The sequence below is a fragment of the Hyla sarda genome, chromosome 2 (genome assembly GCF_029499605.1).
Source record: "Hyla sarda isolate aHylSar1 chromosome 2, aHylSar1.hap1, whole genome shotgun sequence".
Taxonomy (NCBI): Eukaryota; Metazoa; Chordata; class Amphibia; order Anura; family Hylidae; genus Hyla; species Hyla sarda.
Genome location: NC_079190.1, coordinates 84,787,695 through 84,812,674, shown reverse-complemented (window position 1 = coordinate 84,812,674; position 24,980 = coordinate 84,787,695). Strand labels below are relative to the sequence as shown.

General features: G+C 41.5%; 1 protein-coding gene across 2 annotated transcripts in view; it reads left to right on the top strand.

Annotated features, from left to right (window-relative positions):
• Window positions 1-24,980, top strand: part of SARNP (SAP domain containing ribonucleoprotein) — an 80,380-nt gene that overhangs the window by 31,561 nt on the left and 23,839 nt on the right. For both annotated transcript variants that reach the window (XM_056562365.1, XM_056562364.1), the window contains 4 exons: window positions 455-528; window positions 674-702; window positions 789-814; window positions 924-992. In XM_056562365.1, coding sequence (XP_056418340.1) covers window positions 455-528; window positions 674-702; window positions 789-814; window positions 924-992 — 198 coding nt within the window. The remainder of the gene's footprint in view (window positions 1-454; window positions 529-673; window positions 703-788; window positions 815-923; window positions 993-24,980) is intronic.

The following is a 24,980-nucleotide window of genomic DNA, read 5'->3' as shown; positions in this document are numbered from 1 at the left end:
GTTTAATATGTTGCTCAGTGTTTGCAATACCATTTTATTAATGGGATTGATTCAGTAGCTTCCCTTGTTCTTTAAAGAAGTATACATTATTTATTTCAGGTGCTCATAAAGGATAGAGTTTAAAGTTTAACTCTGATGTTGATCTCATGGCAGAGATACCTGTTTAAATCTTCAAGCAACTTTGTAGCCCAGGTCTTGCCCACTGCTAAAGGGATGTGGATACAGATTTGCTATAGGCTATAGGACTTCCGTAAAGTCTGTATTCTGATAGTTTTAGACTTGGGCAAGTCTTGGGCTACAAATATGGCAGGAAATTTAAACCTGTATCTTGCTGTCAGACAAAAATCAAAGTTACTGTTTAAATGTGGGCGCTGAAGAGACATATCAGTTATATTTCTCTAGTTTATTGGCCAATGTATTAAAGATATTTGATATAAGGTTATTTCTGTTACAGAGACTTCAGAAAAGAGCTGAGAGGTTTGGGGTCCCTGCTAGTGCAGACAATAAGAAAGCAGCCCGTGCCATGCGGTAAATTGTATTCTGTGTGGTGTGGTGTGTGTTTGGGGGGGGGGGGGGTGCTATTTTCTATAGGGGGATAGATATTCTGCTGAGTGAAGTATTCAATATTGCATGATAATGTTAACACTTTCCTCCTCTTCTTTCCATTTATAAGGTTTGGTCTTCCATCTACTGAGCAGAAAGGTGAGTCATTTGCAGTCGCTTTATAGCACCATATTCCTATTTTGTTTACTAGTCAGTTTACTAACTTTATCCATGGTACTTTTTAGGCCAGATCACAGGAGTAAAAACCCCGGTAAGTGTATTTTTTTTTTCGTTAATGGTTTTATTTCCAGGATGAATAGATGTACACAGTCCCTCCCCCCAGAATTGTCTTTTTGCTTAATACTTATTATTTCTTATAGGTAAACATGGATAAGCTGAAAGAGAGAGCTCAAAGATTTGGGGTCAGTGTTTCGCCTGTCACAAAGAAGGTAAGTTGTTTGCAATTATATAAAAGTAAAATGCTTAAAAGAAAATTATGAAATTAAATCCACCTTGTAAATATTGACTGAAGTCATTATTAACAATAATGTGGAAATTAATGTCAGGCTACTGAAGGAAAGATTAGATGTTTAATTGTACAACAGTATCAAGATTCTACTGCACAACAGTGTACATAATCATTTGTCAGTGATTATTTTCTATCAGGTTTATCTTTATTATTCCTGCCTCTACTAGTAATGCACAGAAGAGTTTTTGTACGTTCTATTGATGCACTTCTTGCCACTCTGTGACCATACTGATGTAAACCGCATTGTTACACAAACGAAAGAGGAACCCTGCCTCAGGGTATTTACAACTTAATAGCACCATGGTATTGCCATTTTATGTAACATAAAATAACTTCATGTAAACATGCTATACACTTTTTCTTTAGTGATGGGTTCCTTTATTATTTAATCAAACGGTCCTTAGTTGTGAGCAATCACTTGTGATGTGTGTGTATATCTGTCCCTCCCAGGTGTGCGCTCATCTGTCACGCATTCATCTGATCGCCAACTTAAACAATTCCCCCTCAAGCAAAGTAAACTTCGCACTGAAGTGTTAGCCTGCAATAAGCTGCATTTATGAGGGTCCTTAAATGCTTTTGTCCTGCAGTGTGTCTGGTGTATTCACACCTCCCTGAAAGGTTATTGCTGCTTTTTAATAAATGTTAGGGACCCTTCCCCCCCCCCCCCCTCTTATTTATGGCTCTTTTTGCCCTTTGCCTATATACTTTGAAATTTACTGTGAGTATTTTGAGTAGTCTACATTTTTAAAACCTCCCTGATTCTTAAATAAAAAAAAATCTTCATTGGACTAATAGATCACTTTACTAAGGCATCACATAAAGCAAGTTTCTCAACAATCTTAAACTAACACTTCTGGTTCAGTTTTTCTGTTATACAGGTATCTTCTCATCCTATTCTAATAGTTAAGGTTTAAGTAAGAATATATCCCATGCTCAATACTTACATTACATATAATTTACCTTATGTTTGTAAGCTTCACAACTGGCTCATATTATGCTACTTTTTCTAAGTCATGTAAGCAAGCTTTCTGATTTATTGGAGCACAACTTTAGCCTATTGCATTATTTTAGTGATTTGTACAAACCTATGCCACTCAGGCCAGTTTCAGACAACTGTAAATGGCCTTTATGATACTTTAGTTTGGGTCATGAGAACCTGGATCAGTCTAATGTGGACACAAAAAGCCTGTCTTATGCTTATCTGAAACCAGACCTAGGAAGTTACCATACATTCGTTAACATCAGCAGCTTTAAAAGTATATACTTATACAGAAAGTTCAGCACTTTCTTGAGATGCAAATAAAATCCTTGATTATTTTATGGATGAACCGTACGGACATTCTGTCATACTAGTATGTTGTTCAGACACTTCAAACTGGTCACTGATCTTCTGTTCTGCTCTGTGCTATGCATCAACAAAATAAACCTCAAGGATTTTATTTACATCCCAATAAATTACGAGACCTCATTTCTCATATTGTCGGTGTGGCTTTGCACCGTTCACTGTGCTGGAAACTGACTCCGGGTGATCTGACGTTACCTTTGCTTGTGTTTATATTATACTAAATCTGTATACTGTTCAATAGCAATTATTGGAAGCAAAATGCAGGGTAGGGTGCGAGCTCTTAGTAGATATTTAATAGAAGAGATAACCACAAAGAGATAGCATTGGGCTGAGGACCTCTAGGGTTATAGACTATATAGGAGGCTGGCCCATATGCTCAGCTTCCAGAACATTAGACAGTTCACTGATTCCCAAACCTAAGGAAATTGTTCGGCAATTCCAAGCATGATGTTCATACCTAGTTTAGTGTAGAGGCAAGTGTGCATATACTACACAGAGGGAGGAAAGTCCCATTAGGTGTTTTGAGAATATATGTTACCTGAGCAGACAGAAGGCTTAATGTTAAATTATTTCAAAATATCCATCCAACATTGTGGCCAGAGAACTGTGTACAGTCCAGGCATTATATGTGTAGCAAAGGACTTTCCACACGTTATCAGATTTTTGGGGACAACGTCTGTTTTTGCAGTCATGGCTGTAAATGTTTGCCCCCCCCCCCAATGAAGTATTTCTCACAGAAAAGGATTGCAGTAACACATGTTTTGCTATACACATGTTTATTTCCTTTGTGTGTATTGGAACCAAACCACAAAAAAGGGAGTAAAAAAGGCAAATTGGACATAATGTCACACCAAACTCCAAAAATAGGCTGGACAAAATTATTGGCATCCTTTCAAAATTGTGGAAAAATAAGATTCTTTCAAGCATGTGATGCTCCGTTAAACTCACCTGGGGGCAAGTAACAGGTGTGTGCAATATAAAAATCCCACCTGAAAGCAGATAAAAAGGAGAGACGTTCACTTAATCTTTGCATTGTGTATCTGCGTGCCACACTAATCATGGAGAAGAGAACTGTCTGAGGACTTGAGAACCAAAATTGTGAAAAAATATCAACAATCTCAAGGTTACAAGTCCATTTCCAGAGATCTAGATTTCCCTTTGTCCACAATGCTCAACATTATCAAGAAGCTTGCAACCCATGTCACTGTAGCTAATCTCCCTGGGTGTGGACGGAAGAGAAAAATTGATGGAAGGTGTCAACGCAGGATAGTCTGGATGGTGGATAATCAGCCCCAAACAAGTTCCAAAGAAATTCAAGCAGTCCTGCAGGCTCAGGGAGCATCAGTATTAGGGTGGACTATCCGTCGACATTTAAATGAAACGAAAGGCTATGGCAGGAGACCCAGGAGGACCCCACTGCTGACACAGAGACATAAAAAAGCAAGACTACATTTTGCCAAAATGAACTTGAGTAAGACAAAATCCTTCTGGGAAAATGTCTTGTGAACAGATGGGACCAAGATAGAGCTTTTTGGTAAAGCACATCATTCTACTGTTTACCGAAAATGGAATGAGGCCTACAAAGAAAAGAACACCGTACCTACAGTGAAATATGGTGGAGGTTCAATGATGTTTTGGGGTTGTTTTGCTGCCTCTGGCACTGGGTGCCTTGAATGTATGCAAGGCATCATGAAATCTGAGGATTACCTACGGATTTTGGGTCGCACTGTACAGCCCCGTGTCAGAAAGCTGGATTTGCATCCAAGACCTTGGGTCTTCCAGCAAGACAATGGCGCCAAACATATGTTAAAAAGCACCCAGAAATGGATGGCAACAAAGCGCTGGAGAGTTCTGAAGTGGCAGCAATGAGTCCAGATCTAAATCCCATTGAACACCGGTGAAGAGATCTTAAAATTGCTGTTGGGAAAAGGCGCCCTTCCAATAAGGCTAGGTTCAGACTACGGAATTTCCGCCTGCAATTTGCTTTGAAATTGCAGGCGGAAATTCCGCTTGCTAAAATGTATAGTGTAGTGAATGGTTTTCAGTTCACAAATTCACACTTCGGAATTTGTGAACGGAAAATCCGCTTTGAAATTTCTGCCAGAAGAAAGGCGGTGCTCTTTCTTCAGGCGGAAATCCGCGCAGAACACTTTGCAGTCTATTGGAGACTGCAGTGTTCGCGCGGTCCTAGCGCTGACTGATTCAGTCAGCGCTGGCCGCACTCGTAATCTCCGGGCGGAAATTTTCTGCTTGGAGATTCCGTAGTCTGAACCTAGCCTAAGAGAGACCTGTAGCAGTTTGCAAAGGAAGAGTGGTCCAACATTCCGGCTGAGAGGTGTAAGAAGCTTATTGATGGTTATAGGAAGCAACTGATTCCAGTCCATTTTTGTACAGCCCCTTTTTTGGTTTAGTTCCAATACACACAATGGGAATAAACATGTGTATAGCAAAACGTGTTACTGCAATCCTTTTCTGTGAGAAATACTTCATTTTCTTTAAAAATTTCCAGCATTTACGGCCATGTCTGTATATATACTATCTTTAACATAGGATATACAGGTATTCACCATGTTCGATATATATTTTTTAATGGCTAGAGTAGTTTTGACACAGGCAGTCCAACTTTGATAGACATGCAGGGTGGATCAATCTACAGGGAGTCAATTTCACAATTAGTGAAGCATATATCCTTTTACCTGTAAGACAGGATAATGAGGTGAAAGAGGGAAGAGTCCTGAGTAACTTGTTGGAACTGTTTTTTTTCTCTGGAAAGGAATTGCTAGCTTTTCCCATAGAAGCATAGAATTTTTATAGTGGCTTATTTTAATATACAGTGTAAAATGAATCCATTAGTATAATAAATGTAACATTTTGTATTTTGAGATAAAGCATTGCATTCTTTAAGTCAGTGTACACCAAGCAGTACCTACTGCTAGTATATAATTTTGAAGAGCGTTTTTCCTTATCAGTGCAGCGAGCTGCTGCATACCTAGAAATCTGGTTTAGAGCAGCCCCTTCTAACCTGAAAGGCTCTAACCTCCTCACCCTTCCATCTCACCCCCTTTTTAATTCTTCTTAATGAGGGCATATTTTAAATGTGGTCCCTGCGGAATTGTGGTCACTCATTGTGGAAGATTAGCTGCCCCAAGCTGGCAGGCAAAATATTTGATGACGTTTTTTTGTGGCAGGCGAGAGGCAGAGGTCAGCAGTCCTGCGGGGATAATGTGTGTGTACAAAATATCTACAGAAGCGGGTGGAGGGATAGAGAAGAATGGGTATGATTGTTTCAGGTTCACATACGTGCTTAATTCTCATTTTTATGATTATTTTTTTTTTTTTTTTTTTTTACCTGCTTCATTTCTGCAGCACAAGGAAATTAAGATTTTTAGATCTTGGTGTGTTACTCCATTCCACTTAGATAATAATTCTTACTACCAGGTGAAGGCATATAAGGCACTTTTGTAATATTTCCATTACCCTTGCACCTTTTATTAGGAGCTGTAATAGTGTCGTTATTTTTATTGTAAATAGTTTGGCGATTATGTTTACCGTGTATGCGTTTCCTAAATTAAGGATGTAAATTATGAAATCTTTTGACAGAACCTTTTTGTAATTTAATAGTGCCAAGGATGTGAATATAAAATTCCCTATTATATATGTATGCAATGCATGCCCACCCATTGTAAACTAGAATATTGAAGAATAGATGTTGTAATAAATGGAATCTGTATGTGGTTTATACACACTCTGCGGACCTTTGCGTCACAGATGTAAATGCCTTTAGTTCCCACAACATATCGATCTGTGTACAGGAAAAAAAATTTTGTCCATATAGTTACAACATATGCAAAATTTATATTGCTATAATCAGCTATGGTCCCCTTTGAAACACAATTTAAATGGGTACTTCGGTGGAAAACTTAAAAATTTTTTATTTATTTTTTTAAATCAACTGCTACCAGAAAGTTATACACATTTGTAAATTTACTTCTATTTTAAAATCTTAATCCTTCCAGTACTTATTAGCAGACAAGAATTTCCTCTGTAGCATACAGGTGCTAATATCTTTTTTAGAGAAGTAATTTACAAATCTGTTTGTCTGGCACCAGTTGATTTAAAAAAAAAAAAAAAAAAATTATATTATTATTCACCGGACTTGCACCAGAAACGTATGTTTTAAAGGGGTACTCCAGTGAAAAACAATTTTTAAATCAACTGGTGCCAGAAAGTTAGAGATTTGTAAATTACTTCTATTAAAAATATCTTAATCCTTCCAGTACTTATCAGCTGCTTTATGCTCCACAGGAAGTTTTTTTTAATTTAAAATGTATTTTCTGTCTGACTACCTGTGCTTTCTGCTGACACCTTTGTCCATGTCAGGAACTGTCCAGAGCAAGAATAAAGCCCCATAGCAAACGTCTCCTGCTCTGGACAGTTCCTGAAATGGACAGAGGTGTCAGCAGAGAGCACTGTGGTTAGACAAAAAGGAAATTCAAAATGAAAAGAACTTCCTCCGGAGCATATAACAGCTGATAAGTACTGGAAGGATTAAGATTTTTAAATAGAAGTAATTTACAAATCTGTTTTAACTTTCTGGTACCAGCTGATTTAAAAAAAAAAAAAAAAATTCTGACGAGTACCCCTTTAAGTGCACTGTAGTTAAAAATTTTGCTTGGCAGAGTACATTCAACATCCATTCTATGGTAGAAAGAGTACTGTTCTAGTACAAACACAGCCTAACTGAAAGCGTACCTGTCAGATCTCACAAAAAAAAAAAGTTACTCAGTACTTAATTCTGACCATGTACATCTAATTTTTATGCCTCGATCACCTATATTTATTATAAAAATACCTCAATGTTAGAAATCCTGTCAAGGGGGAAGGTAAGGGGGTAAGTAGAGCTGGGCGGTATGACCAAAAATGTGTATCAGGGTACTTTTGTAAATTATGGTGGTTCCACTGTATTTAACGGTATCTACTACCCACCCCCCCAATCATCATGTGACCCATGGGCGCTGCTTTTCTCCCCCCCCCCCCCCCCCCCCTCGGTTTTTCAGCGCTGCGCTGTCCCTCCACTGCTCTTGCTGCTTCCTGGGGATGTGGTGATGGGAATGTCACAGAGCTGGCAGCCTATCACTGGCCGCAGTGATGTCACGCCTCGGCCAGTGATAGGCTGAGTGCACTGTCATGTAAGGCTGGCTGCTTACATGACAGTGCACTCAGTCTATTACTGGCCGAGGCGGGACATCACTGCGGCCGGTGATAGGCTGACGGCTCTGTGACATTCCCATCCCAGGAAGCAGCAAGAGCAGCTGAGGGACTGTGAGGCCGGTACCGGAGCAACGGGGGAATGTAGGAAGAAGGTGAGTTAAAGTTTATTTCGGAAGCCCGGGCTCAGGATAGTACAGTACAGAGCAACGGCTGATAATTGGGGGTCACATGATTAGTCCCCCGATGTGGGGGACAGCGCAGCGTTGGGCTGATAAATCATTAATTCGAGGGGGAGGAGGGGCCCAACCGGTATTTTGGTGTAGGAAAAATTCATATCGTGCAGGGAAAAAAAATTCGGTATTCGGTATGAACCGGTATACTGCCCAGCACTAGGGGCAAGATGATTGGTGGGTCTGCTCATGCAGCCTTGTCCATCAGTCATCATTATTTATTCTTATTATTATTTTCAATTTATTATTATTGAGATAGATATTCTGTATATTATATTAAAGGAGATTGACGGTACGGACAATTCCTATTCCATCCTGCCCGGGCTGCAAAAAAAAAAAAAAAACAACTTTCACTTACCTTCCTACATTCCTCCGTAGCTCCACAACAGCTGATCGGTTGACCGGGCTCTCTTCTTCCTTCTTCCCTTAGCCCGAACCGTCACACGGCGCTTCAGCCTATTACTGGCCGCAGTGATGTCCCTCCTCGGGTGGTGATAGTCTGAAGCGTGTATTTCATAATATAATGACTGTATCTGTGTTTGATGGCTTGTCTCACAATTATTATTTGATCTCTTCTACAATGTTCATTTTTAACAGCATTTAAAATTAGTGTTGTCTCAGGTTTTCCCAGGTTACATCACTAGTCAGGTGTTTAAAGGAGCCTATTTTCATCAATTGGTGTAGCGAGATGATTCTCCACAGGGCTGAAGGGAATTGTCCTGGGTGTGCTTCAATGGGTGGGGTGGCTGATGTGCAGGAAGGAGAAAAGGGACCTCACACTTACAAACGAGATCCTGGGGCTTGTAGTTGGAGAAAGGGAACTCCAACAGGAAATAGCCATTTCACAAAAAGCTAGCAGCAAAATTATGGTGGACACAGGACATCTTGCCCCAGGGCAAGAACAGATCCTTCCTAAGCATATCCATTACTGTCTGGCAGGTAAGTGCTAAAATCACCTTCTGGTGGATTGTGAAGTGTTCACTATCTATTATACCTAGTACTTTGTCAGATTAAAGTTTTGTGGAGTTCAGAAGAAATAGAGTGGGCTTATCTGCAGCCTAGGATTTCTGTAATACTATTGTTGCCACACTTTTTGTCTACAGTCATGGCCGAATGTTTTGAGGTCAACACAAATATAGATTTTTACAAAACTTGCTGCTTAAGTTTATACAGTAACCCCCCGACCTACGATGGCCCCTCTCAGAGGCCATCGCATGTCGATGTCAGCATTGACATACGATGCTTTTATATGTCGGGGCCATTGCATTAGCTGCTATCCGACAGCGCAAAATGCTTAAGCTGCTGTCGGATAGCAGTTTAAGCATCCCGGACAGGTTCGCTCACCTATCCCCGCAGCTCCAGGTCCACTTCGGGATCCTCCGGCGTCTTCCGCATCTTCTCCAGGGTTCGGGCCTTGCTTTCCGGCGTCATTATTACTTCACTACGCACGCCGTGTCGGCGCAGCAGCGTAATAACTTCACCAGAAAGCGAGGCCCGGACCCTGCAGAAGATGCTGTAGAAGCCGGAGGATCCCGAAGAAGACGCCGGAGCATCGGGACAGCATCGGTAGCGGTGAGGATGCGGTCCGGAGCGGCGGGGACAGGTGAGTATAACTTCCTATACTTTACATTGCATGAATCCCTCAACATACGATGGATTCGACAAACGATGGGTCGTTTGGAACGAATTACCATCGTATGCTGACGGACCACTGTATAGTAGAAATTTGCATTAACTCCAGATTATTATGAAGAGTGATCAGTTCAATTGCAATTAATTGCAAAGTAATTTCTTGCCATGAAAATTTAACTGACAAATGGGCACGGACAAAACTGTTGACGTGTTGTAGAGAATTCAGGGATGTGGAATTCCTATGGCCCGATGCCCGGGACATGCAGTTCCCGGGTGCCGGGCAGGTGAATTTTTCCGGCCCTTAGTCCGGCTTCGGGCAAGCAGGGTGGACCTGACAAGCACGGCGGAGCTCAGTAGTCTGTATGGAGCGGGCTCCTGACTCCTGCCCGCTCCATACTATGCAGCCCTGGCTGTTCTCCGTAGCCGGGGCCACTGTGAGGTGGAAATTTGCGACCCGTGCAGACTTGCGACAGCTCCTCCCCAAATTTCCACCTCACACCGCCGCTTATAGCCAGCATGCGGCTGGCTATTAACACTTTAGATCGCAGCTGTCAAAGCTGACAGCGGCGTATAAAGGGACATGTGAATGCTCCCTGGTGGGCTAGTGAGATGGGTCGCTAAGTGTGTTCTAACACCAGCTCTGTCACCTGATAGACAAACTTACAATGTAAGTCTATGGCATTGTCTCAGTCTACAGCACAGAGAGCGGGAGGTGAAGCACTCGGCCGTGCTCTTCTCTTCCCCTTGTTCTAGTGATCAGTCTGGGCCTGCTCAGGAATGGATGCATACAGGTGTCAGTGCATTTGCACGCTCAATCAGGCTGCCTGCTGTCAATTAAAACCTCAAGAACATACCAACATTCTGCAGGAAGTGCAGGGATTTGACTGCACAGTACCAGGGTACAGATTTTTTTCTGGTGAAGCCTCCTTCAGACTGTTAGGGACATCTATAAGACTGTGGAGAGGAAAAGGTGAGCTACCATGAGTCCTTGTCATGCCAACAGTAAAGCCTCCTGAGTTCATTCATGTGTGGGGTTGCTCTTTATCGAAAGGAGCTGACTTGCTCCAAGTTTTGGGTAAAAACACTGCCAATAATACCAAATGATTATTTAAAAATCTTCCAACAACTACTTGGCCAACATGCCAGGGCCAAGAATTGGAAAAGGGTCTCAACCGTAAATATTAAATCTTTACATAAACTTGATGCATTTGTCAATAATTAAGATAAAGGCCTCTGAAAATTTTAAAGAAACAATCTGGTTGCTTTGCACAACTGGATTACTTTTTCTCTACACAGGTTTTGATAAATGTCTCCTAAAATCTTTATATTTCCACTAAGTAAATCTGCAGATTTTGTGAAAACATTTGTGTTGGTCTCAAAAGTTTCAGCCACAACTTGAGACATTACCTGTGTTTTAAAGACTGGACATGACCGGCACCTGGAATCTAGATGCCAGGTTCACTATTGACCAAGGCATCTAGGGGGCTAAATTGCAAATATTTGGAGTAGCTCCTACGCTAGCTACGGATGGTGCTTGTCAGCTGCTTATAGCAGTTGGCACGGACGCTTGGTCAGCTTGTGAGCCCCCTTCATACCCCAGACCTGGCATAGCATGTACATGTACAACAGATTTGGGAAAGGGTTGAAAGTTGGTAGAGTGGTTTTATAGTCAGACCTTTGCTCTGGAATACAAAATCAGAGCAATTATTTTATTGACAACTGTGTTAACGTTAAAGGGGTTGACCGGCAGGGGACCCCAAGCTTTGAAAGGGGTCTTATGATGCTGTTGATCTCCTTCCTGTCTTTAAGGAGCTTTGAAGGGTATACCAAACAACATAAGCTACAGACTCCATAGAACTATTTTTTTTTCCCCCTCTGCCTCTTTCTGCCACTTAGCACTTTTGGGGCTAGTATAAATGGAATATCATCCTAATGTTTATAGGTTTGCTTATGTGATGGATTCTCTTTAGGCCCCTAAATTCAATCGTCTGGTTTATAGCAGCTTTTATTGAGGTAACTCGTGCTTTGTTTGGTTACTAAGATACTTGTGTGTGTTTGTTTTGTTATAGAGATTTACCTGCAAGTGTTCAGTGCATTGGATAGGAAGGCATTCAGAGATTTTTGTTTAAACTTTTACCCCAAAATCTTGAAATGGGGAGACTGACCTTATTCTGAAAGGTCACCTGGTTTTTCTTTATCTATCCCTGCTGTGAGACAAAACTTGCCTTTGTGGCTGGCACACATACATTCTATCTCATCAACCTCCCCCCTCTATTCTGGTTCATTGAACGTTTTGATGAGCCATTCAGCCTATTCTCCAGCCACCAACCCTGCTTGTCAGCCTATAGTGGTGTAAATAAAACATAGAGGTGCACAGCAATACATGTAGCTAGCCCTTTACTTCCAAGCCTTTTTACCACCACCATGGAAACAATCCAAAGCTTGCTTCCTATAAAGCTACTCCCCCAAAGATCAGTCATTGCTGTCATCTTGTGACATGTGTCCAGCATATGCCGCGCGGTTTGTAGAACAATGCTTTGCAGAAGCAGTCATGCACGCTGCATATCAAACGGAAAGAGCAACTAAGGTGAACTGTGCCAGCTCCGCCATCAGTGGCTAGATCACTATACAGCTACATCAGTGTATAACAAAATCTTTCCATTTTAGTACTGTTACTGTAACGTGTAATTTGCTTTGCAATACATTTTTTTTGTAGTTATGAATTGAAGGCGATCAATGGATATACAGAGTAAGGTGACATTGCTCCTTTATGAAATAACCCACATGTTCTGCAGGAGTTGTAATTCTTAATGTGTCCTTTAACTATTTCAAGTGCATTGTTTGTACTACTGTTTTACATAGAATTGTGGGTACAGCTACTGAATTATATGCCTCAAAGATTATACTCCATGGCTCTCACTTAATGCAGATCAGTTGTGTACTGGTTTTGCACCCCCAAAAATCAATGTATTTAGAATCAGTTGCAGAAAATATGCTTGGGGATGTTAGGCTTAGCTGAATGAGGACTTGTTTTTTTTCATGACTACTTGTGTTTTTAATTACACTATTTTGGGGTTCATATAGTATGTAAAACGCAAATTTTTGGTGGGGGTGCAATAAAGGGGAAAAAAAACATCCATTCCTCAATTATTTGGCTTTTTGTATTAGATTTTCAGCTTTTACCATCAGGGGTGTGGAAATTTTAATAAAAAACTACTTGTCCATGGGACAAAAATGGAGCAAAATCAACTTGTCCCTCATGACGATCCACTTGTCCGGGCCAATTTTCGCTTTTACACTCTCGTTTTTTCCTCCTCGCCCTATAATAGCCATAACTTACTACTATAACGATACCTTTTAATTTTTCAATAACATATTCTCGGAACCCAAAAAATAATAGATTAATCGGTGAAGTGAAATTGAAATAGTAAAAGATAATTTTGCTAATTTGTTTTCTTTTCTGCGCCATTTACCTTGTGGTCATCTAACATGTTGTTTTGATACTTTAGGTTGCCTAATTACAGTAATACCAGATTTGTATAGTTTCCATAATGTTTTACGAATTTAAAAAAAATTATGAACTTTAAAAAAAAAAAAATTAATTGCCATTTTTTGACCTGACCCCCGTAGCTTTATTATAATTTTTTTTTTATTTCCGCATACCAGCCTGTATGAGGGCTCATTTTTTGTGCCATTTTTATTTTTTTTGTATCTTTACCATTTTGGTATTTATCTGACTCTTTAAAGGGTAGCTCCCACCATCCTATTTTTTTGCTAGCCCCCCCCCCCCCCCCGCTACTGCACTAGACCGTTCCCTCCTCCTCCTCCCCCCCCCCTCATTACACTTGCAGTTACTGCAGAGTCCGGCAGCGGGCGTGCAGGGACAGCGGCGGCAACGAGGCGGTGGCGATGTGCGGGAGGAGTGGCCTCCCAGCCAGTGGCCGGGGAGCCAATGCGCTTGCTCCCGCCTGTCTGATTGACAGGCAGGGAGCGAGTGCAGCCTAACTGAAAAAGGACTGATTGCCACTCCAAAATCAGTCCTTTTTCAGTAGCCGGTTTTTAAATGTAAATTAAACCTTTTTAATGAAAAAAATAATAATAAAAGTATATTAGAGATATGTTGTAGTACATAAGTACTACAACATATCAAAAAATAAAGTTGGTGACAGTGCCCATTTAATCACTTTTTAACTTTTTTTTTTTTTCTGGGATATTATAAAAATTGCAGTTGTGTGGTTTGGTATTTTATTAAATTTTTTCACATTTACGTAATTTTCCGTATGGGATACATAATGCTATATTTTAATAGTTCGTACAATTACGCACCCAGCGATACTATTATATTTTTATATAGGAAAAGGGGGTGATTTGAACTTTTAACATGGAAGGGGTTAATGTGTGTCTTTTAAACTTATGAAGTATTAATAAATAAGTGGGCTCGACCACACAACTATTATGAATGATGGGTGCTTATCCCTGCTTTAAAGCAAAATGTACAATCAGAAATTAGAAAAGAAAAAGCAGAAAGTGATAGCACACCAAAAATATATATATCAAAGTATTTCTTTATTGTGCAAAAAATAGCCATTAATGTTAAAAACATTTTAAAAAGGAGGTCCACAAAACATCTCGGACCGACCTAAAGCCATAGGGAGGGATCCCAGACTTGCTCTGGTACTCCCCCCCCCCACAAACAAAGACACCTGTCTAATATCTATATGTCTAAAAAATGAGATGCAATAATCCCCCTGTGACTTCTGGCCCCAACACAGTATATTCTAAGGTGCACAAATAGCAGCTCTTATGGGTAAACAATGTATACAGTCTAGCTGCAAAAAGTGCAGTTTCTAAGTCAACCAAGTTTAACAATCCATACACTGCTGCTGCAACAATAAGTAATTAAAATAACCAAGTCACATGATACAATCAAGGGAACAAATATATATACATCACACTATCATGTAGAGAGCGGGTGTCTCACAAAGCCCCTAAGTCCTCACGCGTTCCGTCACTCTTGGTGACTTCCCCTGTATGCCATTGACCCTGCGGTGGTTTAGATAACATTATATTTTTATAGTTCGGACATTTACGCACGTGGCGATACCACATGTTTACTTTCATTTTTGTTTAAAAAAATTTTTCTTTTAAATGGAAAAAGGGGGGTGATTCAAACTTTTATTCAGAAAGGGGTGAAATCACATTTATTAACATTTTATTTATTGATTTTTTTTTTTTAACCCTTTTTTTTCTACCTTTTTTTTTTTTTTTAGCCCCCTTACAGGGACTATTACATGCAATCCTTTGTTTGCATACACTGAACAATGCTATGCCATAGCATATCATTGATCAGTGTTATCTGCGCTTGATTGCTCAAGTCAAGATCTCAGGCTTGGTACAATCAAATGCTGATCAGACAGCGGGAAGGAAGGTAAGTACCCTCCCGATGTCCTCTCACTGATTTCACCTCGGTGGTCCTCAACAGCTCTGAAGACAATGTAATAGAGCAGCAGGAAATGCTAGTAGAATGCTTGGATGTATAGGGAGAGGTATAAGCAGTAGAAAGAGAAGTGCTCATACTGCTGTACAGAGCACTGGTGAGACCTCACTTGGAGTATTGTGCGCAGTACTGGAGACCGTATCTGCAGAAGGATCTAGATACTCTAGAGAGAGTTCAGAGAAGATACTAAACTAGTACATGGATTGCAGGATAATACAAATTTACCAGGAAAGGTTAAAGGACCTTAACATGTATAGAAAGACGAGCCAGAGGGGAGATGATAGAAACTTTTATATACATAAAGGGAATCAACTATTACAAGGGGACATAGTTTTAAATTAGAGGAGCAAAGGTTTCTGCAGTAATATCAGGAAGTATTACTTTACTGAGAGTAGTGGATGCATGGAATAGCCTTCCTCCAGAAGTGGTCGCTGCAAATACAGTGAAGGAGTTTAAACATGCATGGGATAAGCATAAGGCTATCCTCCATATAAGATAGGGACAATGACTATTCATAGTATTCAGATTATTGGGCAGAATAGATGGGCCAAATGGTTCTTTTCTGCCAACACATTATGTTTCTATGGTTTGTTATTGCTGATCGGTGTATGTGGACTTCCCTCCCAAGTCCTCATTAGTTTCCATTGCCATCATTTTATAAATATCATAAACTTGTAGTTGCCCCCGGGTAGTAATGAATTGTCTTGTATTAAGCTTAAAACAAAAACTGCTTTTAAAATACCTGTAGTGATCCTATCCGTATGTTATTGGTTGTCATAATTCTAGTGTATTGAAAAAATGCCCTTGCCAGTCCTATTAGGGTGAAAGTAATTTATATAAATGCTAATTTTCCACACCACCCTGCCAACAAAGGCAGATATCTTTCGGTCGAATAGACATCTCTGCTGCTCTAATCGCAGGGTCTAATGTGGCTTTCAAATGGCTCTCAGTCCACGCTCTGATGCCTCTTTTCTCCTATTTGCAGAAGCCTAATCCAAAATAAGTTTCTCCTCCCCGTAATCACTCGTACTACCTCACACCTCAGTATGGCCTTCTCTGTGTTATAGGGAATCTATGCTTTTGTTTTGTTTTGTTCCAGATAAATTGCTTGTCATATGTTACTTGACTATAAAGCACTACACATTCTGTGATAAATCTCTAAATAAAATGTGTTCTCTTTTTTTTCCTTCTTCTTCTCTTGAATTGACCATCCACGTTCTGCTTTTTTTATGGGCATGTAAGGAGGAGTTGTTTTTGTTCAATATGACAATTTATTCTGTCAGACTGACATCTCAACTATTCTTTCTTTCAATATATTCTATATAGACTTTTCTCATTGTGTTTTTTTTTTTCCTTTTTAAAAAATGTAAAAATAAAAAAAAATCTGAAAACAGATTAGCCAATTGGATAATAACCAATGAAATTCTGACTTGCATATTAAAATGTTAAACAATTCTAAATTGAAATGTTTAACATTAAAACTTCATTTAAACAGTAGGTTATAAGGGATGAATAGATGACTGTTGCTTTTATTTCTTTTATACCCTCTCATTGTCTGTTATGGGGCTGTCAGGAAAACAACCCAATAATCTTGTTTTAGTTATGTGTGTGTGTGTGTGTGTATGTATGTATATGTATGTGTATGTGTGTATATATATATATATATATATATATATATATATATATATATATATATATATATATAAAATTGCGCAAAAAGGGAGTTTGCCATTATTTAATTTTTTTGCAAAAAAATCCACTAGTAATTTTGAGACTGTACTACGAAATCACAGCATATTCTTTATGTTGTACCTATTTCCAGATTGCTTCTGCCTCATAATGCCACTTCAGACCTCCATATAGAGTAGATTATAAAGTGTAATTGAGGTAAAGCCATACTGTAGCTTAGGTACTAGATTTCTTTTTGTTGAGCTTAGCTGTTTTTCTGTGCCAGTATCTCCATTCATTAAACAGGAATGTGACAGAAATTTGTAAATATAACCCCCATTGATATTTGTTTTTAGTTTTTGTGATGGGGAAACTGATGAGTTTCCTTAATTTATTTTTTTATAAACATCCGTAGCAAAACATGTTTCTCTGCAAGATCTTTAAGTGCGAGTAATTGTTTAAAAATAGGACACAGTCCCCTCCGGTTTGGCCACTTCATTTCTGTAAATCTTGTGGTGAGAAGGCTGTCTTACAGGAAGAGCAATGCTTAACCCACACCATTTTGTTGATGGATTAAATAATAAAGAAATAATGAGTTTTTCGGTTCAGCTAGTAATTACTCTAAGGCAGATGTGTATCGTCATAAATTGGAGAAAAAAAAGTTTTTACACCTGTGTATCCTGAGAAAAACGAGTGCTTTGAAATCAAGGAGTTGCCATGCGCTAATGTCTGCCATTAACCCCTCAGATGTCATGATCAATACTGATGGCTGTGGGGATCAGACCAGCTAAGATGGTGGCCGGAGGTCTGCTTACCTGCCTCCTGCTATCATCATGGGGTCTTTTTCTCTGGTCTGTAGTCGAACAGGTCAGAGAATTAGATTGCTGATAACACTGATGCCTACACACAGCTCAGAGCAGTTCAGTGTGAGATGAGCTATGATTGGCTAAGGCTATACCCCCCTCAGTACTCCAGGCTGCATATCCTGATTTTGTACTTCTGCCAGGCCAGCAGGAGTCCAAAGTCTGTGCAATTAAGGGAACACTAAGATAGCACATCCTAGATCTGAATGAACTAATCTTATGAAATACTTTTGTCTTTACATAATTTTTGTGACTGTTGTCAGCACATTCAACTATCAATGGAAATCAAATTTATCAACCCTTGGAGGTCTGGATATGGAGTCGCACTCAAAATCAAAGTGGAAAACCACACTACAGGCTGATCTAACTTTGATGTAATGTCCTTAAAACAAGTCAAAATGAGGCTCAGTAGTGTGTGTGTGTGTGTGTGTGTGTGGCCTCCGTGTGCCCATATGACCTCCCTACAATGCCTGGGCATGCTCCTGATGAGGTGGCGGATGGTCTCTTGAGGCATGTCCTCCCAGACCTGAATTAAAGCATCTGCCAGCATCAATGCCTTCAGTGTTGCAAGCAGCAGGACGTTCTCCAGGGCATCTCCAGACTCTCACATGCTCAGTGTGAACCTGCTTTCATCTGTGAAGAGCACCAGTGGTGAATTTGCCAATCTGAATCTCTGGCAAATGCCAAACATCCTGCACGGCATTGGGCTGTAAGCACAACTGCCACCTGTGGATGTCTGGCCCTCATACCACCCTCATGGAGTCTGTTTCTGACCATTTGAGTGGACACATGGACATTTGTGGCCTGCTGGAGGTCATTTTGCAGGGTTCTGGCAGTGCTCCTCCTTGCAGAAAGGCAGAGGTAGCAGTCCTGCTGCTCGGTTGTTGCCCTCCTATGGCCTCCTCCATGTCTCCTGATGTACTAGCTTGTCTTCTGGTAGCGCCTCCATGCTCTGGACACTACGCTGACAGACACAGCAAACCTTGCCACAGCTCATATTGATGTGCCATCCTGAATGAGCTGTACTACCTGAGCCACTTGTGTGGGTTGTAGACTCTGTCTCATGCTACCAATAGAGTGAAAGCACCAGCATTCAAAAGTGACCAAAACGGGGGCGTATGCGCGCATCTCACGCGAGAGGACGCATGTAGTGTGAGCTCCGTGCTGACCGCGACTATACAGCCTCTCTAAGCGCCCATACCGGGCTCCTCTGAGTTAGAACTTACCCTGCCTGGTGGGTGAATATGCCGCGATCCCAGAAGGGCACAAAAAGGCAGAATTCGCAACGGCTCTCGCAGTCTATACCTGATATCTTCAGGACAAGCCGGCGCTCCAAGATGGCGGTGCCTCGCTGCAGTTCTCCAGCGGAGCACTCAGAGGAGGAGTCGCAAGGCCCTACAGACCTGTCACCTAACTCGATGTTCCGGAACATAAAGCTCCTCTTTCAAACTGAATTGTCTAAGGCGGTGGCAGACCTGTAATCCCAGCTAAAGACTTGGAGCAGAGAGTAGCTGATTCTGAAGCGTGGATTGACGACTTTGCTGACACCATTGAAACTGATCGCCATGATCTGGAGGATCACACTGCGCAACTACAGGCCCTCGAGCTGAAACTTGAGGACTTGGAGAACCGTTCATGCCGCGCTAACTTACGGATCCGAGGTCTCCCGGAGGAGGTGACTGACTTTTCTAAGGCGATCTCTTCCCTCTTCTACGCATTGGCCCCGCAGCTGGAACCGGAACTATTGCGCTTCGACGGCATACATAGAGCCCTGACCAGGCCCAAGAACCCTGACTATCCGAGGGGCATAATACTTAAACTACATTATCCTGAGGTGAGACCCCATCCTGCAGGCGGCCAGAAACATCCCAGCGTTACCTGGGGTCCCTCCATCTGTGCGCATTTTTTCGGATCTGGCCCCCTCCACCCTAGCTAGGCGCAGGGAATTCCGCACCATTACCCTTACATTGCAAAAAGAAGGCATACGATACCGGTGGGGGTTCCCTTTTTCCTTAATATTCCAGGCTAGTGGTCGCACGCACAATGTCCATACTGTGCTGGAAGCCAAAGAAATTATTTCACATGCCCGCATAACTTTGGTAGATAGTCCACCACTACCTCAAAGACCTGGACGGGTGCACCGAGAATGGTCTACTGTGGGGAGAGAGAAGCGTAGACCCCCTGAACCTTTGCGAGAGGACCCTGCTACTTGATTGTCATGGATTCTCCATTTTTTATACAGTTGTTTGCTTAATGGACGCTAAGCTGTTGCCTCTCTACAGTTTGTGAGCCGGGACTTTTGTTCTCCTTCTACGCCCCCCCCCCCCCCCCCCCATACCTGCTGTTATTGATTTCTACTATTTTTCCATGGCGAGGCTAGATCGTGGTTCAGACTACTGCACCCCATCATCCCTTCGTGGGACATAGGAAGAATGCTGGGCGACTTGATAAGGACGCCCGCCTTTCCTGTGATTTGGACGTTTTTTTTGTTTTCCTTTCTTCTTTTTTTTTCTTTTATGTTTGTTTTTTGTTTTCTGTTCCTATAGGTACGATGCACTTCTGTTTTTTGACGGCAAGCAGCCGCAATTGGTGCTGATGGCTGGTCTCCCTAGCCATCTCTGGGTACTGATTATTGGGTTTGGTATGTATGATGGCATGTCTCCTCTGGTTTGGTGTTATGGCTAAGGTTCTCTCGCATAACGTGCGGGGCTTCAACGCCCCAGGTAAACGTAGTAAGGCCTTTATTGATTACGTAAAATTACATCCTGACATATTATGTATCCAGGAAACCCATTTTACGCTCACCTCTAAACCGTCACACCTACACAGATTGTATTCTAGACATCATTGTTCGTCTTTCATGACTAAATGCAGAGGAGTCATGACCTTGTTTCATAACTCTTTCCCCTTCACAGTACGGAGGGAGTTGGTGGATGGTGAGGGAAGATACCTGATACTGTTGGGTACATTGTATGACAAATCCTTATGTATTGTTAACTCTTACGCTCCAACGGACTCCCCTCTTATGTTTTTTTTCCCGTTTATGTTCACTTCTTGAGACACTGTCGTACGATATGCTGATTTGGGCTGGAGATTTTAACATGATAGTTAATGGCAAACTGGATAGATCTAATTCAGCCCCTTTTCGTAGGTCGGGGTCTCAACACCGCCTTCTGCAGCAATTGTTTGTATGCCATGACTTAGCAGATAGTTGGAGAGAACATAACGGGGTATCTAGGGGTTACTCATATTACTCGCCTGCGCATGGTCACTATACCAGGATAGACTGGATATTGGTCCTTACCCGCATGTTACCTCAGATGTTGTATGCACGTCATGTTCCTTCGGTGTGGTCAGATCATGATATGGTGTTAGCTGCTTTTAGCTTGATGCCCTCCTTTACATATCCGTTTAGATGGCGCTTGAATGAAGCATTGCTGACCATGCCGAGGGTATACCAACAACTAGATACTGACCTGAAACATTTTTTTGATACCAACACAATCCCAGAGTCTTCCCCAGTATGGGTGTGGTTAACCCTTAAATCATATAGGAGAGGCCGTATCATATCCCTAGCTAGTGGACTGAAACGAGACCGCACTGCTACCTAAATAGCTTTGGAATGTAGATTACAGAGACTGACGTATGCTCATCAACAAGACCCATCTCTTTACCTTTATCATTCCATTAAGGAGACCCGCTTGCAGCTGGATGCACTTCTATCTACCAGGGTTGAGAAAGCTGTCCGTTGGACAAAAGCGACCTATTACAGGTTAGCTAACAAACCCGACAAATTACTGGCGGCAATGCTCAAAAAAAACTCCTCTTTTAATAGAGTACATAGCTTGCAGCTCCGACCGGGTCTCCAATCTTCTCACCCCGATAAGATTTACACAGCCTTCCATACCTATTACTCTACTCTATATGCAGCGCCCTCTTCTTCCCCCGCTCTTTCCTCCTCCCTTACTGACTTCTTCTCTTTAATTACTTTACCGTCATTGACTCCAGATGCCAGGGAGTCTTTAAACGCTCCTTTTACAGTAGAGGAAATCGCGGACGCCATTGCCCGATTGAAGTCTGGTAAGGCCCCTGGGCCTGATGGCCTGACGGCAGCATACTTTAAAAAATTTGCACCATTGCTACTCCCTCATCTACTCACATTTTTCAATTCGCTTCGCATACAGACTACTATCCCATCTGAATTTCTGGATGCGCTCATTACAGTTATCCCTAAACCGAACCGGGATCATTTAAATACTGCCAATTATCGCCCAATATCATTGTTAAATGTTGATGCGAAGCTCCTGACATCTTTGTTAGCAAAAAGATTAAATGCCCATCTTCCTACCCTGGTTCATCAAGACCAGGTAGGATTTATCCCTGGCTTCCAAGCACCAGATAATGTTAGGAAAGTCATTGACCAAATACAGTGGGCGGGGACTACCACAACCCCTCTCATTGTAGTTGCCTTGGATATAGAGAAGGCTTTTGATTGTGTATCATGGCCTTTTTTGTTCGCCACTTTACACAAGTTTGGCTTTGCTGGCCCATTTGTTTCTCTTCTACACCTTCTGTACTCCACCCCGACTGCATATCTAAAGTTGCCATCTACCTCTCCCCGTCCGATTTCTATAGGCCGGGGTACTCGTCAGGGCTGCCCCCTGTCCCCAGCCCTTTTTACATTAATTATGGAATCACTGGCACAAATGATTAGAGATCATCCTGATATTTCAGGTACCACTATTGGATCTTCAGAATATAAAGTGAACTTGTTCGCTGACGATTTATTGCTAACCCTTACAAACCCCCTCATTTCCCTCCCCAAACTTTTTAAGGTGCTGGACTCCTTTGCTCTGCAGTCGGGGTTGAGGGTCAACGTTACTAAATCTGAAATTATGTATTGTAATATATCTGAGTCCTTGCTACACACCATTGAACGTACATTTCACTTTAAAAACGCTAATGCGGGTTTGCCCTATCTGGGCGTGAAACTTACCCCATCCATTTCATCATTGTATAGCACTAAATTTGTTCCTCTTTATAAATCTATTAGATCTGATCTGGCCAAGTGGAATTATCCTTACATTTCTTGGTTGGGTAGGGTGAACGTGATAAAAATGATAGTTTTACCTAAGTTGTTGTATTTGTTTAGAACACTGCCTATACCTGTAGCAAAGCGTGATTTGCTTGCTTTGCAAAGGGACTCCTTAAATTATATTTGGTCGAACAAACGACCGCATATTTCCAGGCGAATCATGCACTATAATAGGTAGTCGGGTGGCTTGTCGGTGCCTGATTTTCTTAAGTACTATTATGCTGCACGATTGGCTCAACTGGCACTGGTGAATGCTCTGGATAGAGCACCTCGCTGGACGAGACTGGAGGACTCCTTGTTGTCCCCTTATTCCTATGCATCCTTGATGTGGACCTCGAGCCCTATAGCTACGCTGGTCCCTACGTTGGCACAGATTGCCCTTTGCTCGTTGTCTCTCTGGCGTCTGGTTCGCTTCAGATTCCGCTTGCAATCCTTCGCTTCTCCTCTGACTCCGTTTCTTTGCAACCCTCTCTTTTTACCTGGTCTTACTCCCTCCCTTTTCCACTGGTGGATTGATAATAAACTGCTACGACTCTATGACTTTTTTGACCATCGTTTGATGTACACATTAACGTCTCTCAAACGAAGATATGACATGCTTGATGGTGAATCCTTTAGAGCCCACCAGATATTTTCCTATTATCGTACTGTTCTGGGTAACACGACTACACTACACCCTACTATGTATGAAGCTTTCATTCTCTATAGACCCATGGATGTCAGGCTCCTCTCCCTAGTGTATGCTCATATTAATGATCCTCCTCCTGATCAGAAACTGCCCTTCATGTTAGCGTGGGAAGCGGACCTGCATCACACCTTGTCTTTGCCTCAATGAAGGGAGGGTTGTGTGGTTTTGGGGAAGGGGAGTTGGCAAGTGACATTGATGGAGACAGCGTTGAAGGTTCTGCACCGTGTATACATGGTTCCCTCGCGACTTCACTCGATTTACCCCGATGTTTCCCCACTATGTTTCCGTGGGTGTGGTCAAAGGGGAACCATGTATCATATATGGTGGGGTTGTCCAGTGGTGGTGGGCCTTTGGACGACTGTATTAGATCTTTTAGGCTCCCTTTTGGGTACTTATGTGTCACGTACCCCGGCTTTTTGCTTGCTTGGTACTAAGCCACAGAGAATGACCTTTGGTCACTTTCGTCTAGCTCAATCTATCTTGATGGCTACTAGAATTTATATAGCATCGCAATGGAAAAAACCCTCCTTAGACTTTGAGAAGGTAGTGGATAGAGTTAACCTCATTATGCTCAATGAAAAGTTATCTGCTATTAGAGATGATGCTGTGTCCTCCTTTGATAGTTTGTGGGAACCGTGGTTATCTTCAGCCCATTGTCCTAACGTCCGCTGCAGTTTCTCGCTTTATTGATCTCCGTGTTGAGGGGTGGGAGGGACTCTATTGTTTGTTGTCGGGGATGACCAGCCGTCAAACACCTTATACCTTTTTTCTGCCACTATGATTTTGTGCTGCTTATCATTGTGTTGTTAATGTCTAATGCATCACTTGTACCAATTGTTACTTTGTTTAAGGCCTAATTGGGCCGTTGGTTCCTTTTCATTATTTCAATGCTTTTCCTTACATGTTATCTGTAAGCCTATCAATAAAGCATCTTTGTTTGACTCTTAAAAGTGACCAAAACATCAGCCAGGAAGCACAGGAACTGAGAAGTGGTCGGTGGTTACCACCTCCAGAACCACTCCTTTATTGGTGGTGTCTTGCTAATTGCCTATAATTTCCACCTGTTGTCTTTTCCATTTTGCACAACAGCATGTGACATTGATTGTCAATCAGTGTTGCTTCCTGAGTGGACAGTGTGATTGACTTGAAGTTACATTGTGTTGTTTAAGTGGTCCCTTTATTTTTTTTGAACAGTGTGTGTATGTTCTCATAGATTTTATATATTCATATATTAAAACGTACACCTTTTTTAAATTGCATGTTGACTAATGCCAGAAGTCTGTCTGTCCAATAAAACAGAGGAACTGGAGTGGTTGATGTTTGAGGAGAGTTATGACATATTGGGTATAACAGATTTGGTTGGACGATATCTGTGACTGGGTGGTCAACGTACAGGGTTATAGTCTATTCAGGAAGGATCGGACAAAACTGAAAGGGGGAGGAGTTTTGTCTTTATGTGAAATTGAGTCTGAAGGCCGCACTGTGGGAGGATATATGGGAGGGAAACGATGATATGGAGTCATTATGGGTAGAAATATATGGAGATGAAAATAAAAAAAATTCTGAGAGGGATTTTCTCTAAGCCACCAAACATAATGGAAGAGTCAAAAGATCAATTACTGAGGCAAATAAACAAGCCAGCAAATCAAAATGATGTGATAATAATGGGGGACATAACT